The sequence below is a fragment of the Symphalangus syndactylus genome, chromosome 4 (assembly GCF_028878055.3).
Source record: "Symphalangus syndactylus isolate Jambi chromosome 4, NHGRI_mSymSyn1-v2.1_pri, whole genome shotgun sequence".
NCBI lineage: Eukaryota > Metazoa > Chordata > Mammalia > Primates > Hylobatidae > Symphalangus > Symphalangus syndactylus.
Genome location: NC_072426.2, coordinates 69716024 through 69730945, shown reverse-complemented (window position 1 = coordinate 69730945; position 14922 = coordinate 69716024). Strand labels below are relative to the sequence as shown.

The 14922-nt window shown below is 45.7% G+C and overlaps 1 protein-coding gene across 3 annotated transcripts; it reads right to left on the bottom strand.

Moving 5' to 3' along the window:
• Positions 1 to 293: 293 nt before the first annotated feature.
• On the bottom strand, positions 294 to 5779 carry BAMBI (BMP and activin membrane bound inhibitor). 3 transcript variants are annotated; one of them, XM_055273988.2, is made up of 3 exons: positions 5296 to 5779; positions 1683 to 1970; positions 294 to 1233 (listed from the first exon to the last, which is right to left on the bottom strand). In XM_055273988.2, the coding sequence occupies exons 1-3, from the start codon at positions 5369 to 5371 to the stop codon at positions 815 to 817; spliced, it is 783 nt and encodes a 260-aa protein (XP_055129963.1). In that variant the 5' UTR covers positions 5372 to 5779; the 3' UTR covers positions 294 to 814. The 3 variants fall into 3 exon arrangements, with proteins under 3 accessions (XP_055129963.1, XP_055129964.1, XP_055129965.1); XM_055273989.2 differs by lacking the exon at positions 5296 to 5779 and adding an exon at positions 4903 to 5246; XM_055273990.2 differs by lacking the exon at positions 5296 to 5779 and adding an exon at positions 4927 to 5245.
• Between the last annotated feature and the right edge of the window lie 9143 nt (positions 5780 to 14922).

The window sequence follows — 14922 nt, the reverse complement described above, 5'->3', positions numbered from 1 at the left end:
ACTTGAACAAAAAAAAAGTTGTTTAGTTGGGTTTTTTTTTTCTTTTTTGGGTGGAGGTATACACATTGGAAAAGGTATTCCAGAACACCTGGATCAAAATGAACTTTGCTAAGTCAACTCCAGAAATTGATCAATCATATCTGACCTGGTACACATAAATTTCAGATCTCCTTCTTAGATGAAAGCTAAAACCAGAGTTATCCTGTAACCAGAATGTGGGTAAAACACTAGAAGATGGTCAGTATACATTTAGAAACTCCGCACTGTAAGAAAATTACACAGGCACATGGAAGAATAAGCAAGATCTTGGTCTTGTTTAAAAAAGAAAAGAGAAAAAAAAAATCAAGCCACATCCTATGAGAACAAATTATTAACAGCAAATGGCCATTTGTATAATTAACATGTACTGTCTCACACTTCCCAGTTAAATTTATGAAAGACACTATTAAATTTCAGACAAAATATATATTTCTTTTAAATCTTTACAATAAATCAAGATGTAGAAGCTTAGATAGGGCACATTTTTGTTTATTTAGGTACTCAATTCCAGCTCCCTTGGATGCAAATAACCCTGGTGACAGTGTGTACAAAGTCTTCTCTTTGCTTTTTATAATTTTAAAGCAAATAACACATTTAACTGTATTTAAGTCTGTGCAAATAATCCTTCAGAAGAAATATCCAAGATTCTGTTTGCAGAGGTCATTTTGTCTCTCAAAGATGATTAAATGAGTTTGTCTTCAGATAAAGTGCTCCTGTCCAGCAGAACTCAAAAGGCCTTCAAGCGTTCAATAAGTGTAGTTCAGATAAGACTCCATCATACGAATTCCAGCTTCCCGTGCCCACTGTACATGCCCCAGTGAACAAGCGAGAGGATCTTATCGTTGCTGAGGTCTGCTTGTCTCATTTTATCACAGGTCAGACAGCAGTTCTCGTGCCCACTGACCGGCACCATGCATTCCAAGTCTAACTTTGCAACCTGCCCCTTTTTGGAATGGTGTCCGTGAAAGCTGTAGTGCAAACGGGAGAGCATCTGTTGCCGCTGATCCTGCAGCCTCTTGTTTTCACTTCGAAGCATCCTTAGGGCCAACATAATAAGCAACACTAAAATCAGCCCTCCAGCAATGGGCACAGCAATGACCGCCGCCCGGAACCACAACTCTTTGGAAGAAGTCAGCTCCTGCACCTTGGTGATAAGGTTTCTGCTACCATCATGCTGATACCTGTTTCCTTGTCCTAAAGGAATACAAAGAAAATGATCAAACTCCATGCTAACTCCTCCTAGGGATATTCATAATCATCAATTCATTTTAAGAATTTAAGAATTGTAAGAATTCCATTACAAAGAATCTTACAATTAAATCAACGATATTTAGAAAATATTGCAAAACTAAAGCAGCTTACAAACGCGTTTGTTTACAGACTGTCATTACTGAGATGTAATGGCCTTTTAATGTCTTCAAAATGTTGAAAAAACAGGCAAAACCTATTATGTAGACAGACATCTAATGCTCAGAGAGACATAAAAGCCACTCAATCAGATGCATCTTTGCATCCAGCCAGGCTTCTCCCTCTGGTGTCTCTAATTACATTAACAACAAAATCAATAGCAGACATACAGAGTCGTGGCTGTCACAAGCCTATAGATCAGGCAGGCATTCTGGTTAGAAATGGCTTCCACCTACCTGAGGCCTCACCCCTGGGAGGAGAGAGAACATCGTGCAGCCCTCTGTAATTGCACATGTCTTCATGACAGCATTCCAACGTGGGCATGGTGGTGCCAGAGTGGTTTCGGGACTGTTTGGCTTGGCAGATGTCTGTCGTGCTTGCAAGAGAGTCCAGGCAGCCATGGGTGAGTGGGGAATTTGAGTTCTGAGGATCAAGAAGTCTGGAGAAGCAGGCGCTGAGCTCAGATTTACACATATAACCAGTGGCTACACAGTGGGCAGCATCACAGTAGCATCGAATTTCACCTGAAAACAATGAGAAACCAACTCAAACTCTGCTCCAGAAACCAGATAAAGCAACTATTTAGGCAACTGCTAAATTCCAAATTCAAAGGCACAAACTTTTAGGTCATCCAAGCTGAGGGCTCCAGTCTATGGAGCCTGGAGAAGCCCTTCCTGCAGCCAGTGTGTAAGTTTCAATCCAGTTAAACGTCATTTTGGCAACTTAGTAATCCCAATAGCAGGTTTCTGAGGAGTTTAGAGTCATTTTAAAAAAAAACTTTTGCTTTTTGAAGGAAATAGTAATGAGTATAATTTCTCCTACCATAAGGTAAATCACATTATTTATTCATTTTAATCCTACATGACCATACAACATAAAAATGTTAGGCTTTTTGATTTTGTCAGTATAAATATTTGATCGGAACTACTGAATTGTTTACTATCCCACAGGACTGCGCCAAGAGTTAAGAGCTTTAGCTAACACCTTATAAAGTTATTAACTAGAAACACGACAATCTAGAAACTGCCCAGTTCAGGAGGTTTTAAAACTATGAAACTAGGCAGCTATTTGCAACCTCTCTAGAAAAGGCAAACTTTTTGCCTATAAAGATCTTTTCATGCAGAGGAGCTTTTAGTCAGTATATTGTAAAACAGGAACTAGGCAGTTTACAATTAGTGGTTTGCTTGCCAAAGTCAATTTCTTTCAGCCCAAATGGAAAGTCATAAAAGGTGGGGGGAGTATAAAACTGCAAGGCTAACTTCTCCTCCTCCTCCTCACAAGTTTTACATGTAATTCGACATGTGACCTAAAAGGGGAAACATTGAAACTGAAAATCCTCTGCTGGTTGAATGAAAAATCCTTAAGGAAACCTCAAATTTTCTACAGGAAGTGATTAAAAGTTTCCTTTATAAAAACTTATTTTGTGAGTTGCATGGCTCGGTTCACATTTTGTCACAGGGCAAGATTGGAGGCTTTAATATCAGTTTCTAGTTGAAATAATCTGGGTCTTAAAGTTATCACTAATACGATATCCACCTAGTGGACCCTGGTTGCTGTCACATGCCACAGCGAGTAAACTGAACTAATGCACACGCCTCTTCCAGTTTCCTGTCTGAAGATCCGAAACCTACATTCTGAAATTAAACACCGGGATCTGCTGTTTTACAAACCTCTTCCCACCCTTACCTTTATTCTTCCCCCTCTCTCTGAATGCCCCATAAGGTGTCTCATTTAATTATCTGTCCAAATTCCAGACCACGGTATGGTATGCTCAGTTTTCACCGAACGCTGCTAATGCTTCGGTTCTAAGGAAAACCAGCCCACTAAACACAGACCTTTGGCAACCCTTAACAGTCCAAAGCTGGGGGTCTTGCTCCTAAATCTGCACTCGCTTTCCTGTGGTTGGGCCCAAGTCCCTTCTCTGCTTCAAGAACCTTGCTTTGCAGGAGCCACTTTTCTGCTCTTTCTCCTCCTCCCTCCAAGCTCACTTTATTTTCCACATAAAGCTCACCAGTCTTCTGGGGTGATGACTACATATCCCTAGTTTGACAAATTCCATATACAGATTTAAAGTATAAATAAAACAGATTAAAAGCCCATTTTGACCCTATTAGCTTCAGACCTTGTACAGAAAAGGAAGACTGAATACAAGTAAAATGCTGCTTAAATGTTTATGAGAGCCTATTTAAAATACTGTATTTTCAATGACCTAAAAACAGCCTAATAAAATTTTGACAGGTAACTGGGAAAGTTCTAACTACTTTTTTTTTTAATTGGAGCCACATTTTAAGCAAGGAGAAAGGACTTTTGTACCACTGTATTAAAACTGTATTTCTGTCGTTCATAAAGTTTCTTCCTGTGGCATGCAAAAGGCCAGAAAGGGGACTGGTATTTTGAAACTGTGGAACAATGCCCTTCTGTTTCTGCCCCCTTCTCGTTACTGTATGTAGTGATTAAACAAAAATGTCTGCTTTAGTCAAGATGGCTACAGGAGAGACTGCTGGCTTCTTTTAAAGCTTTTGAAGTCCACAGCCGTCAGAAATCTCTGATCCCCTAATTATATCATTATCAGGCACATAGTTTCGGTATCTGTGACTTCATGTCAGCCTCAGTCCCTCCCTGTTCTGCCCGCCTTTGATAGGGCCAGGAGGCTCCCCTCTGCAAGCTACAAGGGCTGTTATTTAGGGTTAATTACACCCTTCCTTCCAAAATAAATAAATACTGTAGCACATCATCCTCGCTGGGCTAGCTTATGCTTTAACCTTATGCCTGCTACATAGCAATTAAAGAGAAGTAGGGGGCTGCAAAGGCTAAACAGTGCTTCATACTTAAAAAAATTATCTGTTCACAGAACAGTAGGTAGATTTCATAGAAGGGAGGTGAGGGGAACCCTGAAATTCGGAGAAAGTTCGGGTTATTTCTATCTAAAAGGTGAAAGCCTGCAGAGGAAAAAAGAAAGTGACCCGCTGCCTTTTTTTTTTTTTTTTTTTGGTCCTGTTTGTAAAATATGAGGTGAATGGGAATGAGACGCTGACAGAGCCTACTCCTCCCGGCTACTGAAAAGCAACACAACACACACTTCTGCACACCTCGGACACCTAAACTCTCAGGGAGACTCACACACTCGCTCGCACACACTCAGAGAGATGTATGCAGAGACACACTCACACAGAGACTCAGATGCACATTCAGAGACACAAAGACACTTAGAGATAAACACAGAAATGCATTCAGAAAGACACACTCAGGGTCAGAGAGATACAGAGACTCAGACACATTCAGAGACACAAAGACTCAGAAAGACACAGAAATGCATTCAGAGATACATTTAGAGACACACTCAGAGACAGAGATACACTGAGTGATACAGAGGTTCAGACACACTTTCAGAAACACAACGACACTCAGGGACACACGAATGCATTTAGGGATACTGAGACTCAGAGAGACACTCACAGAAATACATCCTGAGGCACTCACACTGACACGCTGCGGGCACGCGGCAGCTACAGGCCGGGATCTGCGATTCCTCCCGGCCGCCCGGGCCCCCAGGGTGCGGAGGCGGCGGCGTCTAGGCGAGACTCCGGCCCGGCTCCCCGCTGGGCTGCAAACGCGCCGCTCCCCGCAGGCAGAGCCAGGAGGACCCTCTCATCAGCGCCTGCCGTTAGATCGGAGTCCGCATCCACGCGCCAGGCCACCGCCGCGACTTCTAAGAACACAGCAACTTGTCGCGACCTACGGCTCCGGCGCGGGAGGGAGCCTCGCCCGCCGCTAACAAAGCCTCTGCAGCCGGCTCCAAAGCCCCGCGGCGGGGACGGGACCCCGGGCCCCGTGAGCCCCGGCACCCACCTTTGGTGAGCAGCACGGCCATGGCGCAGAGCTCCAGCTGCAGCCAGATGAAGATGTAGCTGGAGTGGCGATCCATTGACGTCCCGCACGGCCGCGGCGCCCCCGCCGGCTTCCGGAGCCCCGGCTCGGCGGCAGCCTACGACCCCCGGAGCGCGCAGGGCATGGGCCCTGCCCGGAGCGGTGGGCGCCGTCAGCGGCGGGGCTGGGGTTCGGGCCGCGGCCGGAGCATGGAGCGCGGCTACAGGGCGCGCCCACGAGCCCCGAAAAGTTTCCCGGTCCCCCCTTGGCAACCACCGGCTCCCTCGCCCCGCTCGACTCTAGGGACACACGCTAGCCCCGGGCCGGGGGTGGGCTCCCAGCCTTCAGTCCCCGCTAGCGGCCGCTCTCAGCAAAAAGGGCAGGGGCTCCCCAGCGCTCAAAGAAATCCGCCGCAGCTCCCGCCCGCGCCAGCCCAGGTCTCGCCGGCTCCGCGCCGTAAATAGCGCCCCGCGCCGGGAGCCGGCCCGCACCGCCCCGCCTCGCCCCGCCCCACGGCGTCCGATTGGCCGCCAGGCTGCTGTCAATCCGCCCCGCAGCGGGGGGCGGACCCAGACGCGAGCGCGGAGGGACCTGCCCGGCGGCTCCGAGCGGCGCCGGTGTCTGGGGCGCCCGGCTGGTGCGCTGCCGTCTCCCGCGCTCCCCCTTGCGGAGGCCTGCGCGTCCGTGACCTTCGCGAGGCGCCGGGGGAGCCCAGCCCCGGGACTGGCTCGGGAACCCGCCTCCGAGACCCTGACGGCTCAGCCTCGGGCGGTCAGCGTTCCCCAGCCCGGGGCTTCTTTTGGGTGCCACCCGAAACACGCAGGGGGTCCGCGTGGTCTTCCTCCCCGGCCGCACTGCGTTTTCTGGAGCCCCCAGGGGCTAGTGACGATGCCCCGGCCTGTACAGGTGGCGGAAGAGAGTTCGGGTGGGAGCCCTGGGGAGGCGGCCCAGCGCTAGGGTCTGCATTCAGCCTTCGCCCCCACCCCCTCGGCGTGTCCGCCTCGAGCTGCCCGCCATGGGATCAATAAAGCCCAGACAGACCGACTGTTGATCAGTTAGGAGCCGCTAGGTTCTCCCGGGTACACGGGACGAGTAGCCGGCTAGAGACACTTAACGAAAATTAGCAAATCCAAAAGCACCCGGCGCCAACGAGACGACACTGGCTGAGACTGACACTCAATTAACCACCCTGCAAACAATGGCTGGCAAACACGCCGGCTGACCCTGATCAATATCAGCACCGCAGTGATCTCCTTGAGATGCTAATTCGTTTATTAGGGATCGCGGGGCTGCCCTTCCCAAGGTACTCAAGGTGGTCTTGCTGTAGTTTTGTTTCCCCTCCGCTTTGGAAGGAATTAAGCTTAAAACTCATTATCTGAGGGAATGTTCTTTTATCCTCTCCCTCCAAAACCTGAGATGAACAAAAATCAACCATTTGCAAAATTCTTCTTGAGAATCTACCAGAGCTTCCCTACCGGATATGTCAAAAGGGAGTGGGGGGTGGGGAAGGAAAGAGAAGCACATTTCATGCTAAGGTGAGAATTATAAAGACAAATCCTTTAGGACTAGAGTGCAGACATGAGCTTTAAGACTAAGAAAAATGTATCTATGTCTTGAGGACTGAAAGTCAAGGCGAACATATCTCAAACGCCTAACCTTTTAAAGTTGTTGAAAGTCTGCAGAGCTGCAGGATGTAGTTAATGAAATTGCCTTTGAAAAATAATGTTTATGTGCAGAAAAATAAAATAATTTCATAAACTGATGCTCAGACCATTACTTCTCTAGATCAAAATTGCATCTAAAAGGAGAGAAGGAGAAGTCCAGTAGAAGTTTTAAAAGAAAATTAAACTGGTTAGGGCACCAGGTAAATAGCAGGTTTCTCAGACAAGTTTCTGAAGGGGCGTGCTGACAGGTCAGTCCTGGGGCTGAGTTTGATTAGAACTTCCTGGCTTCTAGAACCTTGACAAGTTAACAATTGTAAGGGTTTTATGCAGACAATGCTTTTTTTTTTTTTTTTTTTTTTTTTTTTTTTTGAGACGAGTCTGGCTCTGTCACCCAGGCTGGAGTGCAGGGGCATGATCTCGGCTCACTGCAACCTTCCGCCTCCCGGGTTCAAGCAATTCTCCTGCCTCAGCCTCCTGAGTAGCTGGGATTACAGGCACCTGTTGCCACACCTGGCTAATTTTTGTATTTTTATAGAGACGAGGTTTCGCCATGTTGGTCAGGCTGGTCTCCAACTTCTGAGCTCGTGATCCTCCCGCTTCGGCCTCCCAAAGTGCTGGGATTTACAGGCGTGAGCCACCGCGCCCAGAGGACAATACTTTTTATGTAATGATTACACTCTCTTTTTAGAGAGTCAATTATTAGCTAAAAGGAAACTTTCAGGGTATGTTCGTTTAACCTGGCCTCCCACGGTAGGCCAGGCTTGCGATGTCTGGGGTTATAAAGATGTCAGAAACTAGATAGTAAATCTCAAAACAATGGAGCTGGACAATAATAGAGATTTATGTGCATGATGTTACAATGCCTAAAAGAAAGAGGTTAACTAGCCTAGGAAGGTAAAGAGAGCCGGTCAAGTCTCCTAGAAGCAATGACATTAAGGATTGGAAGAAGACCATTACAAGCACAGAGGACCACAGGACTTAGGCGTGAAATTATATGATTGTGTAGGCGAGTAGGAGTGGTAAGTAGCGAACAGGTAGTTGGGATGACAAGCAAGTCTTTGTGATTGCAGCATAAAATGTGAAGAAGTGAACAGAGACGTATCAGAAATGAACTATATTTCCCTTTGATACAGATAAATACTTATTTAATGGAAGAAGTCTGGGGAATGTGTTGGTGAAAGTTGCATTCTAGTAGACACTTTCTGAGTGTCTCCCAGCCCAATTCAGAGAATGTCCCTTTTCCCTGGAGTGGGCGTTGGCAACTTGATTAGGAGACTCTGATCTCCTAATCTCTGGCCATAGCTAGTCACATGACCCAGGTTAGGTCAGTTAGATTCTCTCTTCTGTGTCTTTGAACAGACATGCTTCTCAGTCCCTTGAGGTCATTTCACGGGAGACATAAAAATTTTGCTTTGGGGCAGCTGTAGTCCACCTGTCTGCAGAGAAAGAAAAATAATGAAGATATGCAAAGTGGCAAATACATAAATCCAAATGGATTTCCAGGCACTCAGCCTCACTTCTTGTCCTTAGGTTAACTCAGTAACCTTAATAAAGTCCCCTTTTTACTTAAGATTCTTTTCCTTGCGACCCAAAGAAAGCACACTAATATATTTGTATTTTATTGAATTAATGTTGACTTTGAGCACTCCAGGTTGTATATATTTTTTTGTTCCAAGTCCAGTTCTGAATAAGAACTTGGGATCCATTTTTTAAACAATGATTTCAACTATTTTGTTTTTATTATTAATGGGCAAACTTTCTAAATGACCAGAAATTAAAGAGAAACAAGTCTGCACTTTATTTAATGGTTCTGGGGAAGACATGGACTTTTCAACTAAATGAATCAGAGTGTTTGAATCAATGTAGAATATCAAAATCAGTTTAGGGATAATGTGTCAATTATGAGGCCATATCAATAGTTGAGAGAATAGGCAACAATTTTAATTCAATTTAAGATTCTTAAGGAAAATTGCTTCTCTAGAGAATTTTACTTGTGCTTTGCACATAATTCAGTTATTACTTTCCTACAAGTAGGTTGATAAGTAGAAGGAAAAAAAAAGTACAATCTACTGTCCTTTTGAAGTTTAAAGCAAGAAATGAAATCAACGACCAAAATTCTTTTTACACCTACAAAGGGATTCTGAAAATACCTGGGAACAAGCTATCTATAACCAAGAACAGAAAACTGATTCCAGACCTAACTGAAACAGCTAAACAGTATAATAGTTTTTTATTACCTTCAAACAGCATTCAAGTTATAACTTATCCATGGGAGATACATACGTATATATATATAGGCGTGAGCCACCATGCCCGACTAATTTTTTAATTTTTTTGTAGAGTTGGTGGTCTCCCTATGTTACCTAGGCTGGTTTCAGAATTCCTGGGCTCAAGCAGTCCTCCTGCCTGAGCCTCCAAAAGTGCTGGGATTATAGGTGTGAGCCACCATGCCGGCCATATATATGTTTTAAAGGATTTTAAATGATGTCTTTGAAATTATAGGCTAAACATGTAACTAAATGGCACTAAATTGTGAATGGGAGAGTAGAGAGTTACTTGGTTTTGCTTTTGCTTTTTTAGAGACGAAGGTCTCACTCTGTTTCTCAGGCTGGAGTACAGCACTGCAATCATAGCTCACTGTAGCCTCGAACCACTGGCCCCAGCCTCCCAAGTAGCTAAGACCATAGGTGCTCCCCACTACATGGGGCTAATTTCTGTACTTTTTGTTGAGACAGAGTCTCCTTATGTTGCCCAGGCTGGTCCCAAACTTCTAGCCTCGAGTGACCCTCCCACCTTAGCCTCCCAAGTAGCTGGGATTACAGGTGTAAGCTTGACTATCTTATCAGAGTTATTTGTGTTTAAGGGATTCATAGCAGAATAGGAGCTCATTTGTTAGGTGACCAGATAGAACAAAGGAAGATTATTCAATCTAAGAAAGCGCATCAGAAGTTCTTCCCTTAATACCAAGGAGAAGAACAAGAATTCTGTTCATTGATGACCTCACTTAGGGTGTACTCTCTTCATAACCTCTGCCCATAAATCTCATTGAAATGCATTAAATATTTGAAGATATGCACGTTTGGCTGGCATTTTATTTCATGGCTTAAACTCACACATCAAATATAATGTGTGTCTTGATACTTTGTAAATGATAAAACAAATACTATATAGTTAGTTATTTTCTCAGGAATTATTATGAAATAAAAACGACAGTGGCCAGAACATAATAGCAAATAAATAAATAAATAAATAACATTTATAGTACATCGTTAGTCAACTTGTTTAATTAAAAGGGAGAGAGACGCACTAAAGATTAATTTAGGAGGGATTTGTGGTATGGACACAATAGGCTGACGGTATGGTTACTACTAACTGGTGATTGACAAGCACCGCCTATCAGCTCGGGGAGCCAACCTTCCTGGAGCCAGAAGCTAGAGACTTGGGTCTGTTTTTCTCAGGGTTGTCTTTGCTTCTCACCTCTCTGCCAGTGGGCTGTCATCCTCTCCTTATTTGTAGTTTTTACTCTCATAATTTCTGCTTTTTTTTGTCCAAGCATAAGTCCCCTATACAGAGAGATACTACCCAAGAGATGGTTTCACCTTCTATCACTACTGCAAACTAGCACAGTCGTTTGTTCAGCTTACGGAGACACCATCCCCAAATACTCAGTCTATGATGTCTTGGGCTTGGATAGGGTTCTGGCTGATATAAAACCTGGGTACTGCTCTCAGCAAGGGTGTGAGCCAGACAGAACACACAGAAAGAGATATGGGCAGGCTGGCACGATAAAGCATGTCATATTATATAAAGTTAATTCACCTATAAAGAAAAATAAAGTAGGCCAGGCTCAGAGGCTCACACCTGTAATTCCAGCACTTTGGGAGGCTGAGGCGGGAGGATCACATGAGTTCAGGAGTTTGAGACCGCAAGCCCAGTAACAGATGCCTGTAGTCTCAGCTACTTGGGAGGCTAAAGTAGGAGGATTACTGGAGCCCAGGAGTTCCAGGCTGCAGTGAGCTAAGATCACACCACCACACTTCAGGCTGGGCAACAGAGACCATCTCAAAAGAAAAGAAAAATATCAGTGAGTGAATTTTGACCTTAGCCAAAAGGCTGAGAAGTGATTAGTGAGTGGAATTAAGATCATTCCTCCAAGCCAGGCACGGTGGCTCATGCCTGTGATCCCAGCACTTCGAGAAGCTGAGTCAGATGGATAACTTGAGGTCAGGAGTTTGAGAACAACCTGGCCAATATGGTGAAACCCCATCTCTACTAAAAATATAAAAATTAGCCAAGCATCATGGCACATGCCTGTAATCCGAGCTACTGGGGAGGCTGAAGCAGGAGAATCTCCAGGAGGCGGAGGTTGCTGTGAGCCAAGATCGTGCCACTGCACTCCAGCCTGGACAACTGAGTGAGACTCTGTCTCAAAAAAAAAAAAAAAAATCATTCCTTCAAATTATTACTTCTGTGTGACTTTATCACTTGAGTGTTTGCTATCATCTAAGATAACTTAATGTAGCCATTTGAAGACAGCCCATTTTAAACAGACTGAAGACTCAGAACCTTGCAGAGTCCAGGACTTTCCAGAGTCCAGGACCATTTTGAACTCCTGGATTATTTTTAATATACAACAATCTTGAACGTCTTGTCTTCTTAGTGGGGCCATGGCAACGAGCAGAGCTTTTTATTAGTTTCTTGAGAAAGATGAGTATTTGGAGTGAATAGTCAACCTGGCATTTTCCACATATAGTGGAGGGGGGAGGAGCAGGCAAGATGCCCGTGATGCAGTGTCTATGAGCAATGACATTGCTTGCCAGTCTGTATGGAATACATGAGCAAAATCCATCAATATTACAGCCAAAGGGTCAAAGTAGTCACTTGTTTCCTTGGAGGTCTATCCACTTGGCTCCACCCCATACCACTTAGTTGTTCCTCATTAAATCACAGGAGTATATAAAAAGAGTTCCCTGGGCCTGGCATGGTGGCTCATACCTATAATCCCAGCCCTTTGGGAGGCCAAGGAGGGTGGATCACTTGAATCCAGAGGCTCAAGACCATCCTGGGCAACATGGTGAAACCCCACCTCTACTAAAAATATAAAAATTAGCTGAATGTGGTGGTGCATGCCTGTAATCCCAGCTACTCAGGAGGCTGAGGCTGGAGAATCGCTTGAGCCAGAGATGGGGAGGCTGCAGCGAGCCGAGATCGCACCACTGCACTCCAGCCTGGGTAACAGAGCAAGGAAAAAGTAACCCTAAAGGAAGAAACTGAAGTCCTGCATTTGTATCCACGCCCCACTACTCAATGTTTTGTTTGTGTGTTTTTTGAGATGGCCTCGCTCTGTCACCCAGGCTGGAGTGCACTGGCACAATCTCAGCTCACTGCAGCCTCCACCACCATGGCTCAAGTGATCCTCCCACCTCAGACTCCCCAGTAGCTAGGACTACAGGTGCATGCCACCACACCCTGCTAATTTTTAAATATTTTGTAGAGACGGGGTCTCGCCATGTTGCCCAAGCTGGTTGTTTATTTTATTATTATTATTATTATTATTATTATTATTATTTTTGAGCTAGAGTCTTGCTTCATTGCCCAGGCTGAAGTGCAGTGGAGCAAGCTCACTGCAGCCTCCGCCTCCCTGGTTCAAGCAATTCTCGTGCCTCACCCTCCTGAGTGGCTAGGATTACAGATGTTTGCCACCATGCCTGGCTAATTTTTTTGTATTTTTGATAGAGGCAAGGTTTCACCGTTTTGGCCAGACCGGTCTCGAACTCCTGGCCTCAAGTGATTTGCCTGCCTCAGCCTCCCAAAGTGCTGGGATCACAGGCATGAACCTCCATGCCCAGTATACTCAATGAGTTTTTATGAGCCAATCAATTGGCCCCTTGGTACTCAGTTTTCTTGCCCATAAAATGAGAACAAGAGTGTTTGGTAGCCTGCCTGCTCCAGAGATTGCTACTAGTGCAACTTGAGGTCTTCGTGTAAGTTTTGTTAACAGTGAATCTCTATACAAATGGTGACCAATTTTCCTTAGAAATTGGTGTAAGGAAAAAATTAGTAATATCTGAATGTATTTGTGATGGCTTCAGGACTTCCCAGGTGGTTTCAGGATTTTCTCCTCCCTGGAGCTGAAGATTTGAAGTGCAAATAATGTTACTGCCAAGCCAGCCTGCGGCCTGGGCAGGGTGATAGTATCTCTAAAAACGCGGAATCTTGCCAGCAAACGTTTGCTCCCATGACTGGTGATAGTCCAAGAATCAGCCGAGACAAATTGGTCGCCTAACTTGTCATTACGCAAGAAACTTAGCTGCTGTCATGGAACCATAACTCGTGCCTCTAGTCTGCTGGAAAACACAAGAAGTATCTTCCACCCTGCAACATGACACCTTGAGATAACCCATCTCCTATCCAATGGCATTGTTCGAAGAAGTCTGATGTTGCTTATTCGCTTTCAAACGGAAGCATTTTCCAAGAAAATCCTGATTAATTATGGATACACTTCCCATGAACTGTACTCATGAGCTGTCCTTTTTTTTAGGGGTGATCAAGAGATTTCTGAAACGGCTCCTGCCCTCAAAATACTTCTAATCCACCTGCCTTTTTTTTTTTTTTTCAGGTGACTGCCTAATTTTAACCAAGATCTGTAGGAATGATGGGAAGAGGCACTGGTACTTCTCTCTTTCCTAATCCTTCAAGTCATCCCTGAAGATTCGCAGTTTTTCTGGAGACAGGTGAGGTCCAGCCCCTGAAAGACGCAGACAGTGCAGAGAAAAGAGCGTATGTTTTTACATTTTTGTCAGAGGTGATGTCTCAAGGTACAATCAAAGCCTTTTCAGATCTGAAGTCTTTTCGTTCCCATCAGCCAGCACGACTCCAGTGAAGAGAGTGGGAGGAGGGAGACGGGGATATCCAGGAAGATTAACCTTCCTATTGACAGATCAGGAAGTTTCGGGAAAATGTACTACAGGCTCCACACATCGTTACTAATTCCCAGTTCGTTGGACTACAAGCAGAAAAGTACTTACAAAAATTAGTTTAAGTATACGATAAATGCTGATCCCCGGGTCCCTCTAAGTTTCTATTGACAATGGAAAAATAGCAGCCGCAGCGCCATTTCGGTTCAATCGAAGAGATATTAGCATCCGTTTTAGGCAGGGAGAACATCCAAAAAGATCGATACTGAGGGGAGGGCGAGGCTGGGAGAACGATCGGGAGCCGAGAGCCAGTGAGCGAGAGAGGGCGAGGAGAAGGAACGGGAACCAGTGAGAGATCCCTCGGGGGAAATGCAAACGCTGGAGAGAGGCACCAATTATGATAATTGAAGGTAATGGTGCCGAGGCGCCAAGGAGCTCCGCGCTGTTTTACATCATCCAGCCCCAACCCAGACGCGCCCGAGCCCTCCCCTCCCCGGCCGGGTCCACGCCCTCCCGGGCTCTCTGGAGCCCCCGCCCCGGGCCTCCCGCGCGCAGCTCGGGTTCCCAGCGCGCAAGGCGAGCCCCAGTCCCGCACGTCCCAGCCGCTGTCTCCCCCACCGCCTCCTCTGTGCTGACTCATTGAGCGACCCCGACTTGTCTCAAAATAAAACAGGGGCACAGACGCTTGTAGTCTGGACAGACGCCCCCCGAGGCTAGAGTCTGTAGGAACTGGAGACATCCCTGTCCCGATCCTGGTACCAATGCGCCCCTGTTCGCGCTGTGCTTCTCAGTCTCGCTCCCACCGTAACCCCTTCCCCCCCGTAACTCGAGAAGTTTAAGCCGGCGTCTTAAAAATAAACCGCGTGGGAGCCCAGGAGTTCGTGAATGTGGCGGACAGGATAGGAAAAGGTTTTATTGTTTTTCAGCTTCCGACCAAAATGGGATCTTTGAGTGGTTGAATTTTAAGGATTCAGGAGAGATGGAACAGCAGTTTCCCTGACCTAGAGGTTCAAAGAAGAGACCCAGAG